This window comes from Crocodylus siamensis, chromosome 3 (genome assembly GCF_052110815.1).
Source record: "Crocodylus siamensis isolate JL-2025a chromosome 3, ASM5211081v1, whole genome shotgun sequence".
NCBI classification, from domain to species: domain Eukaryota; kingdom Metazoa; phylum Chordata; order Crocodylia; family Crocodylidae; genus Crocodylus; species Crocodylus siamensis.
In genome coordinates this window covers 66,336,779-66,363,611 of record NC_143397.1, presented here as the reverse complement: position 1 = coordinate 66,363,611, position 26,833 = coordinate 66,336,779, and the positions used below count along the sequence as shown (strand labels likewise).

General features: G+C 45.3%; 1 protein-coding gene across 6 annotated transcripts in view; it reads right to left on the bottom strand.

Annotated features, from left to right (window-relative positions):
• Window positions 1-26,833, bottom strand: part of PRR16 (proline rich 16) — a 298,326-nt gene that overhangs the window by 207,658 nt on the left and 63,835 nt on the right. The window contains exon 2 of one of the 6 annotated variants that reach the window (XM_090038441.1): window positions 25,611-25,678. The exons of the other annotated variants lie outside the window; for them this stretch is intronic. Within the exon in view, the coding sequence (XP_089894567.1) occupies window positions 25,611-25,622 (12 nt within the window). The 5' untranslated portion in view covers window positions 25,623-25,678. The remainder of the gene's footprint in view (window positions 1-25,610; window positions 25,679-26,833) is intronic. 6 annotated transcript variants of the gene reach the window in all.

Genomic DNA, 26,833 nt, shown 5'->3' with positions numbered 1-26,833 from the left:
AGAAAGAAATACTGCCCAAGGCTCCTTTCTCCCCCGGTCCTGCCTTAGCCTTTCTCATGCTGATTACAGAAGCTGGAATTCAATTGACTGTGGCCTTGGGGTATGAACTTTTGGCGAGCTGTTGTAGTATCTGGGCATGCTTAATGAGCTGATGCATATTTACCCCTCTGCCCCGCATACTTAAGTAGCTAATTATACTATACATGCGATGTATGTAATGATGTAACTACATGTATGCTTGTATGAAACGGAAGTAGCTGTAAGAGTTCCGGTGTCTGCACACGTGCTCAGGAGAGAGAAGACAAATTCCACTTGCAAACACAATTAGTTGGTCACAAGCTGATTTGGGCATCAATGTCCCACTCTGACCTTGTTTGCAAACAAATACGTCCTTTTGTACCGGCTGATGTTTGTGTGTCTGTGATTTTTGCGGGCCTCCAAAGAAACGAACCGCTTTTTGCAACAATCTGGCGAGCTAGCCAGGAGTTCTTTGGATCACCTCGAGACCCAGTGACAAGATTGTCCCTGCTGCCATGGGGAGCGCGCACCGAGCCGCCTTTTTGGGCTCGCCCAGGGGGCTTGAGACGTGATTCAGGGTATCCGGGAGATTAACGGCTACCTGTGCAAAATTTTTGGTTTCTGAGGACGCCAGACACACATTCCGGCATTCTGATCAAGATCTCTAGGATACCTGAGTGAGTATACGAATTCCCTTGCCCAATTTGGTTTCTGGATCTGGGGGCAAAGATTTGTTCGATTTGGTTTTGTACCGGGGGATTTTTGGCCTGGTATTTGGTGTGTGTAAGACGTACTTTTGTGAACGGTCTGTGACTAGGATCTTTTGGTATTTGGTGTGCGTTGGGCGCACTTTTGTGGGCATTAATATGGGTGCGGGTAGCTCCCGTGTAGAAAACTCAGGTACTCCTTTGGGTTGTGTTTTATGGAACTTTAGCAAATTTGCAAAGCAGGCAGATTATGGGGTGAAGATGAAAAAGGATGATTTAATTAAGTTTTGTCAACTCGAGTGGCCAACATTCGGGGTCCACTGGACCCTGAAAGGATCATTTGTAGTAAAAGAAGTGATAGCTATCCATGAAATAGTTATGCAGAATGGACGTTGGAATCAATTTCCTTATATAGATTGTTGGTTGGGAGTGGTTCAAAATTAGCCACCTTGGATTAAGAAATGCTTAGTAAAGTTTCATGTGATGGTTGTTAAAGGAAAGACTCGAGGAGGACCGCCTGTACTCCCTGAGTCTGATGAGGCGGGGAGGGATCCTGAATTAGCCGAGTACCAGGCTCATTCTCCTGTCACCCTAACAAGTAGCGAGGATGAATCAGATACCTCCTCAGGATCCAGTCCCTCTGCACCACCGCTCCCTCCCTCAGGGAAACCACCACCGGCGTACCAAAGCATACCTAATGATTCAGAGTGTGTGCCTCAGCCAAGTGCTCCATCTGAATCAGGGAATAAGGGCTGTTATTTGTGCAAGACTGTAGAATCACGGCCGGTGCTGAATTGCCCGATGCAAGAGGTTATTGGAGAGGGGGGCAATGCAACTTTTGTCTACACCCCATTTAGTACTTCAGATTTATTTAACTGGAAGAATCAGAGCCCCTCTTTTTGTGAAGACCCTGAAAAGATGAGGGACTTGTTTCGATCCATTGGGCAAACCCATCGACCCACTTGGGCTGATGTCCAGATGTTGCTCCAAACCCTCCTGACCCCGGAGGAGAGGAGATTAGTATTGGGGACGGCAGAGCGCATTGCAGCAGCCAGGGTAGGAGCGGAGGGAGCTGCTGGTCGTACCTTGCGTGATACCTGCCCTGTTGAGGAACCGAGATGGGATAATCATACCGCAGAAGGAAGAGAGCTGAGTGCACGGTATCTGGGGATTATAGTGGAAGCAATGGGGAAGGCAGTGCCTCGGGTTACTAATCTGTCTAAATTGTATGAAGTGAGACAGGGAAAAGAAGAAGATCCCTCAGCTTTCCTCGGGAGGCTGTATGAGGTGTTCCGCAGGTTTTTGGACCTAGATCCAGAAGCCCCAGATAATCAATGCATGGTAAATCTTATGTTTATTGGTCAATCCGCTGCTGATATTCGTAGGAAGCTACAGAAAACTGAGGGAGGTCCTGGGAAACCGATTTCAGAGCTGGTGGAAATTGCATATAAGGTATATGGGAATCGTGAGCAGGCACAGGAGCGCAAGGAGGATAAAAAGGCTCAGCAACAGATGGCAGCGCTGGCAGCTGCTATAACTGGAGGTAACCCTGGAAAGGCTGGGATACAGAAAGGGAAAGGAGAAAGAGTGGGAGCAGACGTTTGTGCTTACTGCAGGGAGAAAGGACGCTGGAAGAGGGAATGCCCAAAGTTGAAGGAGAAGAGAGAGGGTGAACCAAGAGGTCACCTCATGCGGGCAGAGGAAAAGAGTGAGGACACAGAATGAAGGGGACAGGGATCTAAGACCACTACCCTTCGGGTTGGAGCCCGAGAAGATCCCATGGTAACCATTAGGGTTGGTGGCAAAAACTTTGAAGCCTTGGTGGATACTGGGGCTACATTTTCAATGATTCCAGAAAACCCCCCCGTGCAAGAGCTAGTGAGCAGCATGTTCTTGTGGAAGGGATTGAGGGAACGCAATCCCGACTCCCTGTTTGTAAACCACTCCTCACCAAAGTGGGGGACCATTTGCTTGAGCACTCCTTTGTATATTCTCCAAGTTGCCCGGTTGCATTACTTGGGCGGGACCTACTCTCAAAACTGCAAGCTGAGATATTTTTCAGAGACGACCAGATGGTGGTCCAGTTACCCGTCAAGCAGAGCTCGAACTATCAGATGGCTCTCCTGGAGGACCGATGCCCTGTAGTAAGTTCTGAAGATCACATGACTGGAGTAGACCCTTCGGTATGGGCTGATGGAACCCCTGCGCGAGCTAAGTCGGTCTCCCCGGTAAGGATCATACTCAAGGATGGGGAGGGGCCCGTTCGGGTAAAGCAGTATCCACTCAGCCGAGCGGCCAGAGTTGGACTCAAGCCGTTAATAGAGAAATACAAGAAGTACAGATGGCTAGCGGAAGGGTCCTCACCATATAATACCCCCATTCTTGGAGTGCCGAAGGCAGATGGGGTCTCATACAGACTGGTCCAAGACCTGCGAGCAGTAAATAAGAAGGTCCTTTCAGACCACCCTGTAGTCCCGAACCCACACACGATTTTGACACAAGTACCGGGGGAAGCTGAAATATTTTCAGTGCTAGATTTGAAAGATGCTTTCTTCTCCATTCCCCTTCACCAAGAGAGTCCAAAATTGTTTGCTTTTGAATGGGAGGACCCAGATACTTTCCATAAAGCCCAGCTCATGTGGACAGTTCTCCCACAAGGATTCATAGCAGCCCCCCATATTTTCGGACTTGCCCTTCAGAAGGACTTGGAGGAGTGGAAGGGATCACATCCAGCAGTGACTCTCCTCCAGTATGTGGATGACCTGCTAGTTGCAAGCCCAAATTTGCAACTCTGCAAGGAAGCCACCAGATCACTGCTAAACACTCTAGGGGAAAAAGGATATAAGGTCTCTAGAGAGAAAGCCCAAATATGTCAGCCTCGAGTTACATTTTTGGGATATAAGCTCTCAAAAGGAGTCAGAGCCCTGAGTGCGGATCGCATACAGGCAATCCAAGGTCTAGCCTCACCTAAGTCACCCAAGGAGCTGCAGGCATTCCTAGGGCTAACTGGGTTCTGTCGACTATGGATACCAGATTATGGTGGAAAGGCTAGACCACTGTATGACTCCCTGACTAAGGAGAGTCTCACTGAATGGAAATGGACTAAAGAAATGCAGCATGCCTTTGTTCTGCTTAAAGCAGCATTAACCCAGCCCCCTGCCCTGGCCATCCCAAATAATAAAAAGCCATATCGACTGTATGTTCATGAGAATCGAGGGGTTGCATCAGGGGTGCTGACGCAGCCATCAGGCCCAACTTGGAGACCCGTGGGATATTACTCAAAGGTTCTAGATCCGGTTGCGCTCGGGTGGCCAGCCTGTCTTCGGGCTGTGGCAGCCACAGCAGTGGTTGTCGAAGAAACCCAGAAGATAGTCATGGGTGCGGATATGGAAGTACACACCCCACATGGAGTTCCCCAGATTCTAGGGACTGAGGGAGGAAAGTTTCTCAACCGTTCCAGACAATCACGGTATGAGATATTTTTGCTCTCTAATCCAGGACTTACTTTCAAACACACTACAGCCTTGAACCCTGCAACCTTGCTGCCGGAACCAGGGAGACCAACGCATGACTGCCTTGAGGTCCTGAATCAAACCACACAGGTGCGACCTGATCTTGCTGAGGACCCAATTGAAAACCCAGATGCTGAATACTTCGTAGACGGTTCCAGCTCTGTCATCGATGGAAAAAGACGAACAGGATGTGCAGTGGTAACCTTGGATAAGGTAGTATGGAGGGAATCATTGCCGGGCTCATGGTCGGCACAGGCCGCGGAACACACTGCGCTCACCCGAGCATTACAGTTGGGGACAGGCCGGCGGGTTAATGTATATACTGATTCTCGCTATGTTTTTTCTACAGTTCATGCGCACGGACTATTGTGGAAAGAAAGGGGTTTCATTACGGCTTCTGGGAATAGAATTGCTAACGGCCCTCAGATTATCAAGCTGCTAAATGCACTCCACCAGCCTAAAGAGGTAGCAGTAATTCATGTGCGAGCCCATGGGAAGGCTGCTGAGGAAAAGCATAAGCTTGGAAACGCGCAAGGGCTGATGCGGCAGCAAAGGAAGCCACATTTATTGGAGGACAGGCGGAGGAAGTATCCAGGCAGGCCTTGTCCCATGCCGTATGGCCATACGTCCAGGATCTAGTCCCGCAATATTCCCCTGAAGAAGATAAATTTGCACAAGAGGCTTGCGCAGAAAAAACTCCCATGGGTGGTGGAGAGTACCAGGAGGGAAAGTCATGATACCTAGGCCATTGCTTCGGGAGGTGCTGCATCAGCTCCATGCAAGTACCCACATGGGAGGCTTGGCTATGGGTGATCTAGTGATCTGCCAAGCAGTAGCCCCAGGGCTATATGTAGAAGCTCAGCGCATTGCTACCAGGTGCATCACATGTCAGAAAGTAAACCCTTGAATGAAACCTCCTGTGCCAATGGGAGGTAGACCCTGGGCAGCATACCCTGGACAAGCGTGGCAGATTGATTTTGCCGAGCTCCCACGGTCCGGACATCATAAGTTTTTACTTGTCATGGTAGACCAGCTCTCTGGTTGGGTCGAGGCATGGCCCACCAGGACTGCCATTGCAGCTACTGTAGTGAAGTATCTGTTGCAGGAAATCATTCCCCGGTATTCTCTGCCCGAATCCATCGAGTTGGATCAAGGACAACACTTTGTGGGAAAAGTAGTTCAAGAGGTCGCACAAGCCCTCAAGATCACTTGGAAACTACACACACCATGGAGACCACAGAGTTCAGGACAAGTGGAACGCATGAATAGGACCTTAAAAACTCTGCTCACCAAGATCTGTATTGAAGCACACCTTAAGTGGCCTCAAGCATTGCCACTATCTCTTACTTGCATTTGAAACACTCCCCGACGAGGCATCAAATTAACCCCATATGAAATTATGGTTGGCATGCCTCCTCGGGTCTTACCTCCTGGGATGCGAGAAAATGTAACTTTTGAATTAGGTAATAGCGAGCTTCACATGTATGTTATTGCTTTGCAGTCTGTCTTGTCTTCTCTTCACAGATATGCAGCCTCCTTTCAATGTCTGCCTTTAGACGTCCCGGTACATGACTTCCGCCCAGGAGACTGGGTCTTGGTGCAGCGGTGGAAAAAGGAACCTTTGACTGAGAGGTAGAGTGGCCCTTTCCAGGTACTTCTAACAACCCACACCGCTGTAAAGATTGCTGGCCGTGACCGTTGGATACACCATACCCGTGTGAAACGACATCCACGAGCGTCAGAGGACACCAGCTCCCAGGACGAGCTCACTCTGGAAGCTGAGCTGTCCTCGGAACAAGAAGCCAGCGGGTGGAGCTGTGAACCTACTGGTGATCTCCAAGTGCGCCTGAGACGGCTTAATCAGAGTCCAGAAAATCAAATAAGGAAGTAACAAAGAAAAAGTTTAGGCTGTATTTGATCTCAAGACAGGGAGGATATGGCGGGAGTCTTAATATGCCTTGTTGTTATCTATGTAGTAAAAGAGGCAGGATTGAGCAGCCCTAGCTGCCACCCTATATCCCTGTTTCCCCCAATTGCTCCCCCAGAAGCAAATTTGTATGTTGACATGATGGAAAGAATTGCAGGTACCTTCAATCTCACCAACTGCTGGGCCTGTGGGGGACTCCAAGAGGCCGGAGGCCAGTGGCCTTGGAGGGCTTTTCCTTTAGCCCCAAAGTGGCTAGTGAGTAGTAAGGCGGATGTTAAGAGTACTAGTTAAGAATGGGGAGCAGACAGCATCTTGAGGGGGGAATATTGTTAGAAATGGAATATTGTTAGAAATGCGCAGCTTGCATCTTGCACCTGATAAGAAAGAAATACTGCCCAAGGCTCCTTTCTCCCCCTCACCCGCCTTAGCCTTTCTCATGCTGATTGCAGAAGCTGGAATTCAATTGACTGTGGCCTTGGGGTATGAACTTTTGGTGAACTGTTGTAGTTTCTGGGCATGCTTAATGAGCTGATGCATATTTACCCCTCTGCCCCACATACTTAAGTAGCTAATTATACTATACATGCGATGTATGTAATGATGTAACTACATGTATGCTTGTATGAAACGGAAGTAGCTGTAAGAGTTCCGGTGTCTGCACATGTGCTCAGGAGAGAGAAGATAAATTCCGCTTGCAAACACAATTAGTTGGTCAGAAGCTGATTTGGGCATCAATGCCCCACTCTGACCTTGTTTGCAAACAAATACGTCCTTTTGTACCGGCTGATGTTTGTGTGTCTGTGATTTTTGCGGGCCTCCAAAGAAACGAACCACTTTTTGCAACAGTCCTGTTCTGTCCTGTCCCTTATCCAGTCCACACAGCAGAGCTGCTCCAAAGCTGAGATCCTCCAAGTCTCAAGGCAACCCACATGCCAAGGCAACGCACACAGCAGAGCTGCAAACTGTGGAGTCCCAAAGCAGCCTGCTCTAAAACGTGGCAGGAAATGATAGTTCTCCAACAGAATCCTTCCTGTGTATATACAAAAATCCATCAAAACTAATACATTTTGGCAAAACATTTCAGTTTTGACAAATTGGCATTTTGTGACAAAATCCTTACTGGTTCTAGTAACCTATTTATACATGGGTGTCACCCTGCTTTATACAGTAAATTGCTAGGTTTTGAAGGTTTGTCCTCACGAGAGTTTCTGATAAGTGTAGTGGGGGGTGGGTTCTAATTTGTGGTCACTTTCTTGTTGTACTCCTATACATACACACATGAGTGCACAAACCTGAGATACAGACAAAAGGCTGCAGAGTGGAAACAATAAGGAGCAAGCTCAAAGTAGTATCCTTGATGCTTGTTATAGAAAAAAGGCCAGGTAGCAGGAAACAGAGCACTCCGAGTCAAGAGCAGGATCAGGAACCAGATTGTGGAGGACAAAATCCAGTAACGGGTTACCAGGAGTGAGAGCAGTCCGCAAGCAGAATGCATGGAATACCGTTACTTCTGACTGGCACTGACTCCTGTGAGACTGAGCAATAAAACCGATCCACAGCCTGCATGACCAGCATCCCAGATACAATGCCTGAGAAGTGATAAGGGACACAAACTACTCTTTTCCTCACTAGACTGCACATAGCTGAGAGAGGCCTCAACTATATGCTGATCTATTACAAACGCTAAATTTTGTACCTACGTTACATAAACACACTTTTTCTACTAGCCTTGGTAAAGAATTCTCTTGTACATCCCAGCAGTGAGTATATTAATTAAATGTATACTTTGATCATAGCACTCCAATAACAAACACCGTCCTAAACTGCCATAATTGGCCAGAATTCCTTTTTCAACAAGCTCCTGGGAAGTGCAAAGCAATTATCATGCTCCCATATCTCCCCTACCACTTCTGAGGTTTGTGTGAAGATACAAACTCGGAAAAGAGTACCAATAGGTTACCTGGCCACTGTCTGAACCCCTTTTGGATTGTGGACAGCCAACACAGCCTAGATCAGCCTTCAAGCTGCTCTAAATAGTTATTGGATACTGAACTGAAACCAACAGGCCAGGATTTGTGAAGCAGAATGATGGTTAAAAGTTACTCTTCACTCTTCTCTTTCCTACAATGGACTGAAGAAAACATTTCTAAAATGGGTCAGGTTCCTGGTCATTGTATAAAAGAGTTTCCGATACAGTCAGACAGGGCCTTTTTATTGTCATAAAGAAACTAGCTTGTCCCCCAAACTGTTGAACATCATTCACTCATTACACCAATGTATGAAGATAACTGTAGCATATGAAAATAAAGAATCAAACCCCTCTGACATTGGCAATGGAGAGAAACAGGGGCGTGCCTTAGCCCTTATGCCCTTTAATATCTACTTTTCATTCCTGCTTCTTCATGCATTGAAGGACAGCAGTGATGGCATTTCTCTTTGAACCAGACTCGATAGAGACTTGTTTAACTTTGCATGGTTAAAATTGAAAACCAAGATGAAAAAAATGGTTCTAAAAAATTTCCTGCTTGCAGATGACAAGGCCTAGGCTGCCCACAGTGAATCTGCCTGAGAGATTTTGTAGGGAAGATGTTTTGAACCATGCAAGTGCTTTGGGATGGTAACTAGTCTCAAAAAGATTGTGATCACATACCAAGGGGTGAAAGAACCAATACCAGAAATCACTCTCAAGAATACATTTCTTGGTGTCATTAACAATTTTTGCTACTTGGATTCTGTGATCAGCAGAAACTTACCATTCAGATTGAAATGACTAACAAAATCAGAAAAGCAACTAAGAATTTTGGGTTATTACATAAACATGCATGAAACAAGAGCAAACTACCGTATTTTTCGGACCATAAGACGCACTTTTTCCCCCCCAAAAGTGGGGGGAAAACGAGGGTGCGTCTTATGGTCCGAAGGTGTGTGTCCCGGGGAGACGGGGCGGAGCTTGCCCGCGGAGGCGGCGGAGCCCGAGCGGGACACCCGCCGCTTGTTTATGCCGTGTCCCGGGGAGATGGGGTGGAGCTTGCCCGCGGAGGCGGCGGAGCCCGAGCGGGACATCCGCCGCTTGTTTAGACCGGAAGCCGGCGCCCGTGCCGGTGGCCGGGAGCCGGCAATAAAAATGGCCGGCCGGAACAGACGGGGCAGGAGTCCGAAGGAGGGACTCGCTGCCGCGGAGACTGAGGCTCCAGGAGGGGTGCGTCTTATGGTCCGGTGCGTCTTATGGTCCGAAAAATATGGTATTACCTAAGGTGAAGATGCAAATCTATGAGACTTGTCTGCTGTCATCCTTACTTTATGGTTCAGAAACATGGACTACATATGGTAGGCATATCAGGAGATTGGGCAACTTCCACATGAGATATCTACATAAGATCCTGAAAATAAAGTGGGAAGACAGAATACCAAACACAGAGGTACTGAAGTGCACAGAACTGACACACTTAGAAACCACCATCAAGAAGAGGAGGTTGCGATAGATCACCCACATCAGGGGAATAGGAACAGACCATATCTCCAAGAATGGTGAGTTTTAGATGGCTTTAAAAAGTGGATTTGTCCTCTCTGGGAGCATCCACAGCTCTTTGAGAAGCTGCAAGAGGCACATGTGGGAACAAAAAAAAAAATTCTCTGCATTGCAAATTTGCACCACGGGGGCAAAATTAGACACCTGGATATCCAGGCATCAAAAAATACCCCAAGGGAAAAAATGCAGGGCAGGCAACCTGTAGCAATGGGAGGCTCAGGTCCTCCACAGAGACATTCTGGTGTCCAGCCAGAGCATCTCTATGGTTGGCCCTCACCCCATGAAGCATGCTGCCTTCCCATGCAGAGCAGGCAGCATGCCAGCTGCAGGGCTCTGTGCCGGTAACTAGGAGGTGGGAGGGGGCTGGAGGAGGGGGAAGTAGACTATGGGGGGACCCCACACCAGTCCCAGTCCCCAACTGCCCCCTGATCCCTCCAGATCACTGTCCTACCCAGCCCCATGATGCCCCAGTGACCCTGACAGCAACTGCTACAGCTGGTGAGTGCATCTTTTTTTTTCTCTCTCTAAAGTGCTGGGAGGCTGGGGCCTGGTAAGGCAGCCATTGGAGGTCTGGGGGTGCAAGCGGGGTTTGGGGATGGGCGAGACAGCCATTGGGGGAACAGCAGAAGTTGGTGGGGGATGGGGCCAGGTGGGGCAGCAATCTGGGGGGTTAGGGGAGCCAGCAGGGGTGGGGCACACGTGGGCCCCACAGGGAGGAGGAGTAGCCCCTGTGGAGGCCATGTGGCCCCTGTAGGGGGTGGCTATAGCCCCTGTTGTGGGGGCAGTCCATGAACTGGCAGGAAGGGGGCAGGGGGCAGGGGACCCACCCACACCTACCCTCAGACCCCCATATCCCTGCACAGCCACCCACATCCCCCCATGCCTCTTCCCACCCCCCCTTCTGCAAACCCCATATCCCCCCCAGCACACACCCTGCATGCCCAGCTGCCAGACAGGATGAGACCTGCTGGCAGGCAGCTGTCACCACATCGGGGTTAGTGAAGGGGTCAGGGGGAGCTCTAACTGCTCTACGGTAAGAAAACCAAAGGCAAACAGCAAAACATATAGGTAGTTACAATTCATTTTATTATGATGATAGAGTACTGGTAAGTTTCCAAATTCCAATTGCAACACTGTAGATATATCAATAAAACATTGCCCAACTGATCTGTATCTCTCTATATATAGTGGTCTTTTGTTTTAATTGTGGAAGAACATGAATTTGGGGGTATTTTACAGAATGACTTTGGGATTTTTTTTTAATCGGGGATTTTTCAGTTTTCAAATAGGGAACACCAGAATTCCTCCTAGGGAGGCAAGTGGCAGGACCCAGGCAAAGGAGCTAGAACCAGAACCCAGCTGGAGGTGGCCAACCTCCTGACCAATTGGGGCCAGGAAGACATGCTTTGACAGTTCAAAGCAGGCCACCACACAGAATATCTTCTGGGCAATAGCTGCCCAGATGGCCAGGCAGGGGGCACACATGGCAGTAGTGCCACACAAAGGCCAACTCTCCAGCCACAACCCACTAGCAGGTGCCTCTACTGGCTGTGCAGTCCCCATCTGGGCCTGGCAGGTGCACAGCAGGTCACAGCCAAGCAGCTGCCCCCACTGCCAGACTGCTACAGTTAAGTCTCCTGGGGCCACCCCAGTGCTGGCCCCAGCCTCCCCTACCCCACCCAGGGTAACTTGGCATGTGCCAGCATGCGCATGGCACAGGTGCTCCCCAAGGACAAGTAGCTGTGGTGCTAAGTGTGCTATTGCTAGTTGTCCCCAAGGAGCCAAAAGTCCATGCACATCTGGACATAACCTATGGTAGTACCATGATATGTACAAAAATTATATGAAGTTGTTCAACATCAATGTAGAAAGCTGGGAAAAGTGCACAGAATCCCATCTGATTTGGAGGGAACATCTGGCACTGTGTGCTGCTCAACATGAAGCGGCTTTGATCCAGAAGCAAAACAAGAAAGAAGAAAGCAGCATGCTGTAAATTTGGACTCCAACCCAGATAACTTGTGGATCTGACTGCTATAAAAATCAGAAAAGAACAAACAGATCTCTGTTCTGGTGGTGAGAAAAATATTTTCCTTCCATGGCTTATGTCAACACGCACCACTTTTGTCAATGAAATATCAGTGAAAGACAGGATGTTACTTGCACAAGCATTTGAGTTTTGAGGGAAGTGCTGCTAGCTTAATGGATGATAATCATTATTTCATGCTACTTCATATTCACTTCAAATGCTGAAATGCTGAATGGATTTTGTGCAAAAGGGAAAGAAGCCTCGTGAATATTAAATTTCCATACTTCAAAATACCATTTAGCACTGTAGATGCAAAATCTCATGATTTTAAGAAAGATTTAAGTGCTGTCAAAGCACAACACTAGACCTGATTCAGCCTTGCAAACAAACTGATACCTCTTCATCAAACATATTCTAGGTCCAGAATGGACCACAACATACGAAGTGTTTTTAGGTTTTAGGTCTGGCCTTTCCACTACCACACCAAAGTATTTAGGATGACATATGAACTGTAGTGGGTATGAAAAAACATTTTACTGACAGAATCAATTGCTGAAAATACTAGGTATTGCTTCCATTCTCTAGTACTGAAGAAGCAAAATACTTCTATGGACTAGGCCAAGTTCTGGTCTCATTTTTTTAATGATGGATTCTTATCTTCATCTCAACTAAAGCAGAGCAGGCTTCTGCTTGATTTTCAAGCCAGCCTCTCAATCTCAAAAAACACTGTACATCCACATCTACCTCTAAACCATAGGTCCCATTACTCAGGTATACTCATTTAGGGGTTAGCCCTGAAAGGCACCAAACACTCTTTCACCAGACATCGGACACTTAACAGTGCACCTAAGCATAAACATGTAAAATTGAGTGCTTAAATATATGAGTAAAGATATCCAGAAAAGGATCCAGGATTTTGCAAAGGGACATGCAAGAATAGTAACCAGTACTGCAGGGATGATTTTTTCCCCTTGTTTCCACCCTCCTCTAATCCCCTCACTGAGGCAGGCAGACTGTGCCATAGGAGCAGTGGTTGTGGACTTTTAAGTCCCCAAAGCAGGTAAAAATTCCCCCTCTCAGAGGCATGTCCCATCCCTTCCCTCACTCCCACACCTGCTGCTGCCACTGTCCCTGCTTTCCCAGGCTGGATGGGGGCTGGGCCACAACAGCAGGAGCTGGGTATGGGTAGGCAAGTTCCTGGGGTGGTGGTAAACACCTGGGGGGGCAGGCAACGAAAGTGAACCTTCCTGCTTGCTTCTGCTACTTCTGTCTTGGGCGGAACCCAGCTCCTGTGCAGCTGGGAGAGTGGCAGGCACGGGGGCAGGCGGGACAGGAAGGGAGAGGACAGGGAGGAACATGCCTCTGAGCACGAAAGGGAAAGGAGGAGGTGTGGGAGGGGGGATTCTTACTTCTTCAAGAATTTAAAGTCTCCAGCTGCAGCTCTTCCCATGGGGTTAGAAAGGGCGTGGGGCAACACCACTGAATCTGCTCAGGATCCACCCCTGAGGATGTTACATATTTAACCAGCCAGCATGGTTTTCATTTTTCAGGACTGACCCCCAACTGCTCGATCCTGCACAAATGAATTTCAGCTGATTTAAGTGAACATAGAGTTCTGACCCTTAATTAATTTTCAGTCAGACCCAATGACTTGAACTATCAGGCCATCTAACTGCTTAATACAAATATTTGAATGACCAGACTCAACTATGTAAGTCCACTGGCCAACTTCAGTCCTATTGAAGCAGTATACTCTTAGCAGAATTTCGACCCTTTGATGATTCTTTTTTTTTTTTTCCTTGCAGCATTTTGTTTCTTAAGAAATGAAGTGCTTGTAAAAAAATGGGGACTTATTGGGAAGAAAATGGGGAATTTATTTTTGTTTGTCCAAAAAAGTGTAACAGTCAAAACTTGAATACAAAATGTCATGCATTTTATACATTTAGGAATTGTGAAGAAAATGTGCACTTTCTTTTAGGCTAGTTTGTGTTGTATTATTTTACTTTACTCCCCCTTGAAAGTGATGGGAAATTGCTAACAATTTATGAACAGGAGAAAGTAATATTTTTCACCCTTAAAATACTACCTGAACACTTAATCTTGGAAAGTAATACTTTGACTTCAGTAAACACTTTCTATTTAGGTCAGAGAATAAAGTAGTGCATAGAAGTCAGTAGTACCATTTTTTACCAAAAAGCAAAATCAGGAAACAGTAACGAAGTGGAGGAAACTGAGTTTGTTCCATCACCCCTTCATTTTTTTTTCAGTTCTTCTAACTTTCCTATGAGAAAAAAAATGTATTTCATCTAATAGAAAAAGTTCAAATGGGGATTTTTTTTCCCCATAAAAATTCCCACAGAACTAATCACCATTTTTCAGCTAGGTCTAAGTCTGAAATATAGATTGCAATAGCAGTTTCTAACATTTGATTTTTATGTTTTTTTATGTTATGTTTTGGCTTAAGCACGACACATAAAAGAGGTATTTTAACAGGGGAACAAGAGTTTTAATTCCTGAAAGCCCAATTATGCATGCAACTTCAAAACTGTTGTCACAGAGTCACATAAGTGCCCCGTGACTGTGAGTGCGATTGGCAGAGCTGCCAATCACCCGGGCAGCTCAGGTGCTGGTTACCAGGGTGACCAGGCGGGTCACATGGCCAGAAGGGGGCAGGGCCAGGCCTTTATAAACAGCTTAGGCCGGAGCCTGCCTCACAGTTCCCTTCTGGCTGCCCGGCTGAGCTGAGTGGCCCGAGTTAGTGGTCACAGCCTTACCACGCTAACCAGCTGCGATGATGCGGGGAACAAGAACACCCTGAAGGGAAGTAGGATTGAGAGCCCTGGTGGGGGCTTGGAGTTTATGTTCGGAGCAGGGAGACTCTCTGCGGTTTAAGTTACAGCCGGGTGGCTCGAACTTATGTTACAGTTTGCACCGGAGGACCGGGTGAGGCTGTAGGAGAGCGAGGAGGCCTCAGCGGGGCTCCCCAACAGCTTGGGGGTTCCCGGTGCCCAGTAGGGGCACAGTGCCAGCGGGGCACTATTGCCTGTGCCGGAGAGGCACTGTATTGCACCAGAGAGGCGCAGTAGGCGGGGTTGCAGACCCTAGCCCATAAGGGCGGTGTTTTGCCCAGTAGGGGCACAGTGCCAGTGCGGCACTATTGCCTGTGCCAGAGAGGCACCGTATTGCGCCAGGGAGGCGCGGTAGGCGGGGTTGCAGACCCCAGCCCATAAGGGCGGTGTTTGCCCAGTGGGGCAACCAGACCCAGAGGAGGGCTAAGGGGCCAGGCACGGCGGCGATCGCCTGTGCCCCTAGCGTGCGGAGCGCGGTGTCGGCCCCTGAGAGGGCAAGGCCCCAGAGCGGGGCAGAGAAGGAGCGCGAGGCGCACGGTGTCGGCCCCTGAGAGGGCAAGGCCCCAGAGCGGGGCACAGAGGGAGCGCGAGGCACGCGGTGTCGGCCCCTGAGAGGGCAAGGCCCCAGAGCGGGGCACAGAGGGAGCGCGAGGCGCGCGGTGTCAGCCCCTGAGAGGGCAAGGCCCCAGAGCGGGGCAGAGAAGGAGCGCGAGGCGCGCGGTGTCGGCCCCTGAGAGGGCAAGGCCCCAGAGCGGGGCAGAGAAGGAGCGCGAGGCGCGCGGTGTCGGCCCCTGAGAGGGCAAGGCCCCAGAGCGGGGCACAGAGGGAGCGCGAGGCGCGCGGTGTCGGCCCCTGAGAGGGCAGGGCCCCAGAGCGGGGCACAGAGGGAGCGCGAGGCGCGCGGTGTCGGCCCCTGAGAGGGCAGGGCCCCAGAGCGGGGCAGGAAAAGAGAGAGAGTGCGAGCCGGCAAGGAACGCCGGCCCGAGGGCGCCGGTATTAGGGTGGCGGCAGCGAGCCAGCCCGAGGGCGCCGGTATTAGGGTGGTGGCAGTGAGCCGGACCCAGGGGGCGCCAGCGATTAGCCGGATGCTGGCGAGACAGCCCCAGGGTGCAGGGAGCGGGCTGGAAGAGAGGAGCCTGGCCCAAGGGGGCGCCAGGTGGGCAAGGAGCCCAGGGTGCCCGAGAGAGAGAAAAAGGGCACCAGAGGGGCGAGGGACCGTACAAACGTCCCACAGAACAGCTGCGAGGCTTGGGGCGTGCTGAAGGGGAGGTTTGGAGGCATGCATAGCCCTTAAGGTGGGGCACATAGGAATACCCCATTTCGGAGCAGGGGCAGGAACATTGGTACCGTCCACTAGGGGAACAGAGGCAGCCTCCCATACAACTTATTGGTCATCAAAGTCGTGGCGGGCGAGATTCTGAGGGTGCTGAGTCCACCCTAACGTGGCGGTAGGGGGTGCTAGGGAGTTCACGGCCACTCCTAGGCCCCACTCGCTCACAACTGTACATTCAAATTCCATCTTAGCATAAACGTAGTATCATGCAAATATGTGCATGGTTTTTCCATGGGCACAAGGCCCTTTGAGGACTTAAAGTTTTGGCCTATAATCTCTTGTTTGGTTTTGTTTTTATCTTTGACACATAATATTACCAATTTTGCCATAAAAAGACTCACAATATACAACTGAAATGACAAAAACAATATAGCAGCTGGCTTGGTAAGAAGTAGTTACAGATGCATAATGGTGGGCAATGGTATGTAATACAATTCATTTTCTGCACAGAAAAGTGTGACCTCACTGTTCTGCCTCTCAAGCAATAGCTTAATCTTTTCTGACTGGAAATAAATTATATAGCAACATACAACTATCTACTGTTATTTACTGTATTTTCTTCATTCTCTTTCCTCTTCTGTAAGGCTGGAACTATTGTTTTTAGGAAGATGCCAAAGTTAGAATAAATGTAAGTGAAAAAAAGCCTGTCTTTGAAACTTTTAATGACTAGATATTTTTTCTTTCTTTGAACTATTACTTATTAAGTTTAGGAAGATGTTCAATAATAAACATCTCTACTAAATAAAATGACAATGGATTCTAAACACTGCAGAATAATTGAAGATCAGTTTAAAAAATTCTATCCCAGTTTCTGTGCTATGCAAGACATCAAAATCCTTAAGGAACTAATATGTACTTACTAGTTATGAACTGGGCATTAGAGCACGAAGGAATAAACAAAAATATTTTCCTGCTATAGCAATGTTGCATCAAAGATCCATTCCTTGATTTTCTTCGTTCTGAATATTAGTCATTAACTCTGAACAACAAACCGTACAAACTAAAATGGTGCCCTGCTGTATTGCAGTTCTCATGCTCTAATATGACAGCATTTGGCAAGAGCTGGATTTCTCCATCCTGGCAGATGCAGCAAAGCATTAATACAGTTTCCTCATTAATCCTAGGAGCTTCTTGTTTCCTGAAATCACCTTAGTCACTCTAATCCAGTTGCAAATTTCAAGATAGGAGAAATATTAACATTTTATCTGATCTGACCTTCTTAAGACCATATTTTCATTACTATTATTTTCTATGTAGGCCTTTAAGCGTTTTTTTAAAAGAAATAATTTTATAATGATCCAGAAGCTTCTCTTAACTACATTCGGAAATTGTTCAAAGGATATAACAGACCAAGCAAAAAAGGACAGACGGGAGAAAGAGCTTACTCTGAGGACAACAAGAGATATATGGGTCAGAGCAGGATGAGACGACTAAAATAATTGGGAATGATGAGAAAAGAAGAGGAAGAATGACATGAGTTGAAACAACTACATATGATCCTGCTTTCTTCTTTGGTTGATTATGTTTTGTTCATACCTTTCTGCTGTATACTGAACACAGAAGGAGCCAAGGAGCTGCAATCAAAACACCAAACAGGGTTTGAAAGAAAGGACTAGGTATAGAATATTTATCACTGCACAATTCAGGAAGATTTTTGGATTCAGGAAGAAAGTCTTAGGCTGCTAGTCTCTAAAGAGGAATGGGAAAGTTTTGGCAGAAAGTGACCGATTTGCTTTAAGGAGTTAGTAACCAGAATTTTTTCCTCTGTGCCCTAATTACACATTACACTTTCAGCCTTTTCTTCTGTTTATCTTGTAAAAGACTCTAGATAGCCATGCCTTCTCGCTAAGCTCACTTAGGATCGTAGGAAAGTAGGGTTGGAAGGAACCTCACCTGGTTATCTAGTCTAGCCCCTCACTGAAGACAGGACCACCCCTGATCAAAGCATCCCAGTCAAGTGTCTGCATTTAGGATACACTACAAATTTAATACTAAAGATTGTTAAATAATAATAACTGAAGTAACTTAAAAGGTAGATTCTCTGTCATAGACTTTTTTTAAAAATAAAAGTTATTTTTAAAGAGATGCTGTAGTTCAGGGATTGGATGTGAAGGAGAAATTAATTCAAGGAAGTCCTATGGTTAATGCTATGTATCAAGGCTGTCCAGCTGGTGTCCCACAAGCAGCCTGAAAAGGAGTTAACTGCAGTCCCCATTTCCTACCCAGCCACAACTCTCTCTTTCTGCCTCCCCCATGCCCCACCTCCCCCAGTTTCTCTAGTTACAAAAGCAGCTGCAATCCCAAGGCTTCCTCTACCTCTGGCTTCCCCTTCCCTGCCCCAGGGCATGTAGTGCAGTGCGGTATACCCCTCCGTGCTGTGGGAATCCACAGCCCATTAACTGCAGAAAATCAGACAACAATGAAGGAGGGAACAATTTTTATTCTATGACTGTCAATGTAAAATTAATCATATTTTATCTCAAACCGGTTTCAGCCATTTTCAAACTGGTTTATATTCACTGAACATCTGTTCTGTTACAGGTTTAAACCAGTTTCTGATCACTTAAACCAGTTTATGTGTATTGTCTGTCCCTAGCCATAGAGATATATAATAATGAAGCTTTATTATTTTCATTTTTTTCCTCAGATTAACCCCAAAAATGATCTAACTCAAGAAAATAGAAACACTACCACCATTAAGTCCCACTTCAGCACAGCTTCTCCCATCTCCATGACTTCTCCAAAAGTCATCACTACTCCCTTGAACAGATTAACAAGTGCTAAAATACAGTTTGACGTGAATAGAATTTTGGAAGATATTAATTATATTATCTAGATTATTTACAATTACAACTCTTGAATCTTACTCAAGACAAAGCCAGTGCTGAATAGGAATGGTTTGTTCAGTCAGGGCCATAGCGTCAATAGAACAGGGATTAAAGTAAGGTAGTACAGGGGAATCAAAGAGCCCCCTCCTTCTCCAAGAGCAAAGAATAGCATTCACTCTTCTTCTGGGTTGTATAATCATTAAATCATTTACCCCTCCTCCCCCGCTGTCCTTTGTCCTTAGTTTGGCTCAGTGAGAGCTCCTTTTCCTGTTTCAATCATTTTAACCACTGCAGCAGAAATAGTAACTTTATCTAGGAGATTTAGAGAGGAACCCTGGCATCAAACAGTATCCGTTAAATTCTCACCTTGCACACTGTAGCAGGAGTCCTACTTTCGGAGCCCCTCAGGACGTGTGGCTCCACCCTCCTGCAATGGGCCAACGCTTTGATCTTACTTGTGATTAATAGATGATTGGAATCAGTGCGAGGCTGCCCATTTTTATGCACCCCGATGACAGGGGGCGCTGTCTGCAGCTCCTTTTCCTCCCCTACACCGCAGCCCAAGCCTCACAGGTGGTGCTGGTACGATCTAACTTGGGCCATGTAATTATGTCTTGGCTCTTCATTTGCTCCCAGGGCTCCTCGCTGGCCCCCTTTAGTTCCGGGACTCCTTGCTGCCCCCTAGTCAGGACTCTTCACTGCCCCCCTAGCTCTGGGGCTTCTCACTGCCCCCCTAGTTCTGGGCTGGGCCAATGCGCCCCCAAACAGAGCTGCACCCCCTCCGGCGCCAGGAGAGCCCACGCTATCATGGAGCTCCTATGAGGCCTCCTCCAACCCCTTATAGCTTCACCCGGTCCTCCAGTAAAATGGAAAACACAAAATACAAAACCCCCGGGCTACAACACAAAAGCTAGACCATTCTGGTCAAAATACGAATCTCTCCCTACCAGAGAGAGAGAAAGAGCGCATCAACCCCCAGCAGGAACCAGGGGATATTCCAACCATCAGAGTTCTCCCCTTTTGTTCTGGCTGAGTTCCTCCTCCCTTGGCTGCCAGAGGGGAACTGCCCTCCTGGCCTTCTGCCTGGGCTTAAGAAGGGCTAAGCTCAGCCCCTTCCTGGCTCTAGGCTTCCCTGGTTGCTAAGGCAACCAGCACCTGCACAGTCCTGGTGACTGGCAGCTGCGCTTCCCCCTTCCCACCACTAGGGGTCTCTCCAGAGCCGTTTCTGCTCTCAGTCGCAGGGCGCTTGAGAGCTCTGCGACATGCACCAAACACATACCAGATCTGCACACTTTTTTTTGTCAATAACTTTCTTCTGGCTTTTCCATTTCCTGATTTAACAAGGAATTACCAATGATAATAGTAATTTCATGGACTTGTGAGACTCCTGATATCATTCTCTATTCTGTCTCATTTTCTCTACATCTTTATGTTCTTTATCATCTAAGGAAATGTTGAAGTGTGGCAGAGCACCTCTGCACCTGTGGCAGCCCCACATAAGGCAGCACTGGCTGCCATGGTGCAGAAGATGGCAGTTATCTGTGTCCCATCCCAAAGGCAGCACCCAGGACTGGCATCCCAGTCATCCTCCCTCAATTACAGTTCAGAGAAAATAATCAAGTTACTACTAGATCTGTGGTAATTTTTGTATGAAACTTTTTTCATTGGAATTCATGTTAGTTTTACCAAATTATGCATAACTGCCCCTCCCCACCTTTTATTTTTTATTTTTTTTAAAGAAAAGTCAATTTTAAAAAAAAGGTTTCATTTTGATGTTTTATAAAACAACCATTTTGATTCTTTGAATAAATGGCAGTTTCATAATTGTGGGCAATCTTAAAAAAAGCCTCAAAAAATTCAGTCTGATAGGCTGGAAACAGATGTCACCTTTGTGTCACCATAAAAATGTTTATAGTGGCACAAAACCCAAGCAAACAGACATCTATGCTCCTTGTCATTCCACAAATATCCCAAATTGTGTCCATGACAATAGGTAGGAAAAATCTGTGCCCCCATTTTTTGCAATGGACACCCATTTGCTGTATAGCAGAAGAGTGTGGGCAGCCCAGAAGTGCCTGTACTCTCCAGCCACTCTGGGCAGACATTGCCAGGGCTTTAGGTACCCAATCCTGCATACCTACAAAGGGATTCCCCAGGCACATGTAGTGTGCTGCTGCGCCTCATCTCAGAACGATGGAAGACATCTGCCACCCAGTGAAGTAGATCAATTGTGCCAGGACACATCCTGGCACAACTGATCCCACTCCAAGGACAATGTCTGTTTACAACACACTGACTCCTTGGAACTAGTACAAACTCAACCCATACATTACACAAGTATTGCAAGGCATAAAATATACAGGATTATATTGCCATTCTGAGACACCTGACACCTACCCTGCATAGGGACAAAGGTGTAAATGACAAGCAGCCTATGAGCCCCTGCAATCACCTCTCACTGCCATGTGGCTAAGACAGCTTTTAAAACATGTTTCTAAGAGCAGGTTAGCAAATACAATGCAGACACCATGTTCTAACAGAAATAATACCAACTTACTTCACATAAGATATAGAGTGCTATTAAATATCTATTCTCAGACAGTGCATCTTTGAGTTGTTTGTATGAGGTGAATGGAGCACTCTTTTTTTTTTTCCAGAAAACTTTGAACAAAAAAATTGTCCTTGAAAATTTCTGGTGTAAAATTCTAACTTTTCAGCAACAAGCCAACAGCTAAGAACCACAAACAACTCCTTAAGCATATTATGCAATTTTTCAAGCTCAGAAAAGCAGCTAAGAGGAAACAGGAAAGTGAGAAGTAAATACTGTGAATATAAAACAAATGTGGAATGGCTAATAGGGGATAACCTGTTTGGAACCGAGCATCCTCTTTCTAAAACCCAGTTCCACTCATAAAGCTATGAGTGAGTTTTCAACAGAAGATTGTTACAATCAGGGGGATTTTGACTAGGAAAGTAATTAAAACAATAGTAGATTTCTTTAACTGAAACCAATGAGTATTATAAATTTCTGCTCCAGTTTAAGATTTATAATGGCACTACGTCCCACACAGGATAGATCTCACTGATTAACATGAGGAACTCTCATTTCAGGGCCTTCATGTCTTTATGGCTGCTTACAGAAAATAGTGTTTTGCCACAGTTCTGAAATCCCATGCCTGCAGACTGTCTAACGCTTCCTGTGCCCAAGTGTCCTCAGGGACCTCCTCCCAACCAGCTGGTCATCTGCTGCTCCTCCAAATCCTGGACCAATGGGAACTGCACAGTTTTCCAAGGCCATTCTTTTATTTGCTGTATTATGCAACAAAAAATATCCTATTTTAGTGTCCATATGCTTTAAATCTCCTACAGCAGGGGGAAAACATGAGAAAAGCATCTCCAAACTACCAGGTTCTTCCAACGTCCATCTGCCACAAAAGGTCTCTCTCACAGACTCACTGATCTTTACACCTACAATATATTTCTATAAAACTGCGATGGTTTGCTTAGAAAATCTGGTGACCCTATAACTATGTATTTTGCATCATATAGTAATGTTTGCAATGACAGCTTATAACAGTGTCACTGAAACACTGTAATAAACTATTCTAATGGCCAATTAATAAAATATTTCCATAATATGCTAAGTTTTAATAGAATTTTAGTAGTAGTAGTAATTTATTTACATCTTTTGCCAAAATAGTCAAATGAACAATAAAAAAACTTATTTATATGCATATAATTTATCACTGTTGCTAAAAGCATACAAGACCACACATTCTACCAATTTAAACAAACTTAAAACATTAAAATATAGACAAAAATGGAAAGTAAAACGGGACATTCTATTCAATTTTGGCCTTTTTCTTTGGTCAATCAATGCAGATATACTTAGGGAGTATAGCACAGGCTGCAATTTGTTAGAGAGAAGTCAAACTGTTTTTTCTTTGTTAGTACAATATTCAAAATTTTCCACTAGTAGAAAGATCCATTCTCTGCTTATTTCTTCAAAGAGCAAAAAAAAGACCACAAACTGATTCATCTTGTTAAAAGAACATATTCTGTCTGAATATGGGCTCCAACACCACTGGCCCTTGACAGCTCATTAAAGTAAATCGCAGTCTAGTAATGGCCTCATTGTTTGTAGTTTGTACAGCAGATAGGTAGATTTCTAGGCCAAAACAGTGCTTTTTCAGTCTTAAAAAAGGGGAAGTTAGAGAGAGCCTTGCCATCTGCATATATGTCTGTATGATGGCATCCTTAATTTTTAAATGTCTGTCTTGTTTTAAATATAGAGCAATATTGGGTCACTGATTCTCAGTACATTTCCCGTACTTTTGTCTAAAAGAAAATATATGTGTTATTTGACCAGCCAAAGAAGGGTTTATTTGGAGAAAGAGAGACTTCTAAAATGCACTTTTATATTTAAAAAAATTTTAATACTAACCCATTAAACAAGTAGACTAGATCTCCTAATTCCTAACCCTACTGTAACTGATTAAAATCAAACACTCCTAACCTCTAAAAATGCTTCTGTGCTATGTGAATGAGCCTATGTAGAAAATGTAGGAAGAAATCACCTTAGTTACTACTACCAATCATTATACTTTATCTCCCTGCTGTGAAGCTCCCAAAGTGAATAAACATTAATAGAATATAGAATAAGGCCACATTTTGATATACAGACAGCTCAGAAAAAATCCTAAATTATTCTCATCCAAACAATGTGACAAGTTAGTATTTTATTGCACTATATAGTTGTAAAGTGTCTTTGATTTATAGACTCTCCAGTACAGGATTAATGGGCTGGTAGAATTAAATGAATTGATCAGTTCCACTTTAGCACTCTTTGTACTTGTATTTAAAGACTACCTTGTCTTTAGAAAGTAGCAATTTAAAAAAAAGATGTTTTCTTAAATATATGGGAATAACATCCAAAGTAAAAAATGTAGTAAATTACAATTTTCTTCAACTGCAGTTATTACAAATGCAACATTTCATCATAAAAAGTGCTTTTATGGATGTATAAACATTCCTTTTAAGGAAGTAAAAGTAATTCAATTTAAATAAAGCTTAATTTAAAATATAAAGGTATTTGAATTACTTCTTACTGCAGTATGTCATTTTACCATTTAAGAAAAAAATTGTATGCTATACCAGGTTTGCTATTTTATGAAAAGCTTCAAAACATGCTCCTTTTTTAAAAAAAAAACAACAATAATGCTCTTTCAAGGATATAGACATCATTAGTCTAGCACTGACCTACAGCTTGCATACACCCTCAAAGAAAGCAGCCATCCCTATACTAAATTATTGTAATATTCTAGTTCAGTGGTGTCCTTGTCTTCAAGAAAACAAAACTCACCAATTCTATTCCCATCAGATATCTCTTACCTGAAAGTTTCTTTTCCGTATGTAATAAGATCCACCAGATCTATTACAATGACGAGTCAGACAGTTTTTATCTGGAATATGGCAACAAATTCAGCTCTGCTTATGTAGTGCCAGGGCAAACATACAGACTGCCATAAATAACTTTCAAGGAGTAAAACAATGCTCCAAGGCCATATAGAATCACTCAGAGCCAGCTGATGCTGTAAATTTTCACCTCCCAAGACCATGACTCTGGATTGTGATGAAGATTGTGATGTTCTGTCTGCCCTGTTGACAGTCTCCTCTTCTACGAAGCCCTTCTTTTGTTGTTTACCAACAGACTGTAAAACAGTCCATGGGGCCTTGATCTTCACTGATAATTAAAATAGTGAATAGTAAATAGCAAAATATTGAAGACCCACCTTACGCAAAATTTCAGATTATATCATCATAACAGTTTTTCCCAGCCCTAAATATCTATACATTTATAAAACAGTAATTTTTAGAAGTTCCGTATGAGCTGCATATGAAGTTTCTGCTAGGTTTGTACTACAACTAGTATTCTAAGGACCTTGGAAAAGTAGAAACAGCAATTACTAGTACTGCAAATGCTTCCATTCATAGGCAAACAAGAAAAACTCCCTGAAAGATGATGGAATGAAAAAGTGAAAATAAACTCCTTTCAGGTTTATGGCAGACATAAATCTCTCTGTACACAGCTATAGTTGAGCTGTGAAAGCCTAAATCCTGGACTTTGTTTTTTGTTCTGGCTGTTTTCTGGTTTCAAAAAGGAATCTGTTCAGAAGTTTCAGAGAAAGTAATGCTGCTCCCCTCGCATCTTTTCAAGATTTGGGGGAGGATGTCATTCTGTGTTCTCTGTTATGGTGGGGGAGTAGAGTCCTGGTGTGATTACACATGTGTGGTATGACTAGAGGTTGGAAATAGCTGGAGGTTTGAAGGTTGGATGTTCAATGGCATCATGACCTACTTTTAACAGCTGAGCATGCGCAGAGAGTTGTCTATTTGAGCCAAGTTGTTTGCTTGGTAATCAAGAGAACATGACAGTTAAGACCGTTATGTTAATGAGTTATTATGGATTAGTGTAATAGCCTGATTTTTATGGTCCTTCCTGTGATTGACAGACATCAAAGAGTAATGACTGGATCTCCTTTGATGGACAGGTGGCATTATTTAGGGCCTATAAAGCCTGTCCAGTGTAGAGGTAAGCGCAGCTTTTTGTGGTCATTGTCAGAGCTGGAGCTCGTTGTGGGCTGAAGGTTCACTAAGACTTGCTCCATTTCACCCTCTTTCCCTCTTTTGCTTGGGGGGTGTGTGTGAGACTGAGTGTGCAAGTATAACTAGTGTACAACTGATCTAGGATTTCATTGTTTGAAATTGTCTGGAATCCAAAATTAAGATTTGTAGAGCAAGTGAGAACAGGATGTGTTGGGACAGTGTTTGGGACCAACAACAGACGGTTCGTATCACCTGGGCACTTGCTGGCCACTCACCTGCTTCATCATGTTGCGTTGGTCAGGTAAAGTATCACATACCCTTCGCTGAGGTGCTCAGTACCCACCTGCATGTGAGGGAACAGCATAGAAATCCTCAGAGGTGTAAGCGCTGCACAGCAGGCCTTCCCTGCCCATCAACTCTCTAGGGTGATACAGCGTGCCACCTAGGGTGACAGACTGATACTGCGTTCTTTGACTGTATATTGTCTGTATAGTGTTTATAGTGTTGTAAGTGGTTGTGTTAGTTGCTATACTGCTTTGTTGTTATTTTCTTGTCATACTATACACTATGTTAACTTTCATTTGTGTGGAGTTTTCATTGATACTTTGCACCTCTGGTTGGGGCTGGGCAGTAGGCCAATTTCCAGAGGCATTTAACTCTTTGGTTGCCCTCAAATCTATAAGGGTAGTTGGTAGGCTTAACAAACCTCTGTGTGTTTGAGACGTGGGTGGATACCTGAAGTGGTCCCTGGGGTTTTCTATTTTGTTGCTGTGCCCTTGCCAACTTTTCCTGCTCTTCAGGGGGAGTTTCTCAACTGTGTGAAAGTTCTAACATTCTAAATATTATTTGGCTATTTTCATATTCTAAGACTTGTTTGGGTGTTTCAAATTGAGAAAGGAATGAATCTGTGCTTGGGGTCCTAGATCCCCATTTTAGATTTTGTTAATCACCTGTTTATCTTCACTGCCTGATCTGGGGCTGAAGTCTAGACATATCAGCGCCTATACACAAGCATGAGGGAATTCCAGGGCATTGGAGCAGACTCAGCTGAGTCTGCTCCAACTTGATTAATCAAGTCTGCTGGAGCTTGGAAATTACCATGCTCTAGCACCCTACTGCATCTCGTGTATCATCATCCCCACATTTTAAAATGGCAGCAGGGGGCACTCGTTCAATAAGCTTTCATTCAAATGTCCCCACTGCCATTTTTAAGTGTGGAGACACCAATACACAAGACACAGCGGCACTTTAATTAGAGCGGCTCTGAGAGCATTGTCGTCCTCCCACCACCACCACTAGAGCATGTGTAAAGGTGCCCATAAATCAGAAGTCAAAGAAATAGTTTTAAAGAATAGTACTATCCCAGTTCCAGTATTGTTCAATTTTTTGTTAAGGACATGGGTGATTTAATTGAGTATAAACCTATTATATATGTGGATGACATCAAAATGAATGAGGTAGCAGGCATTTTGCAAGACAACACTAGGATTCAAAATGA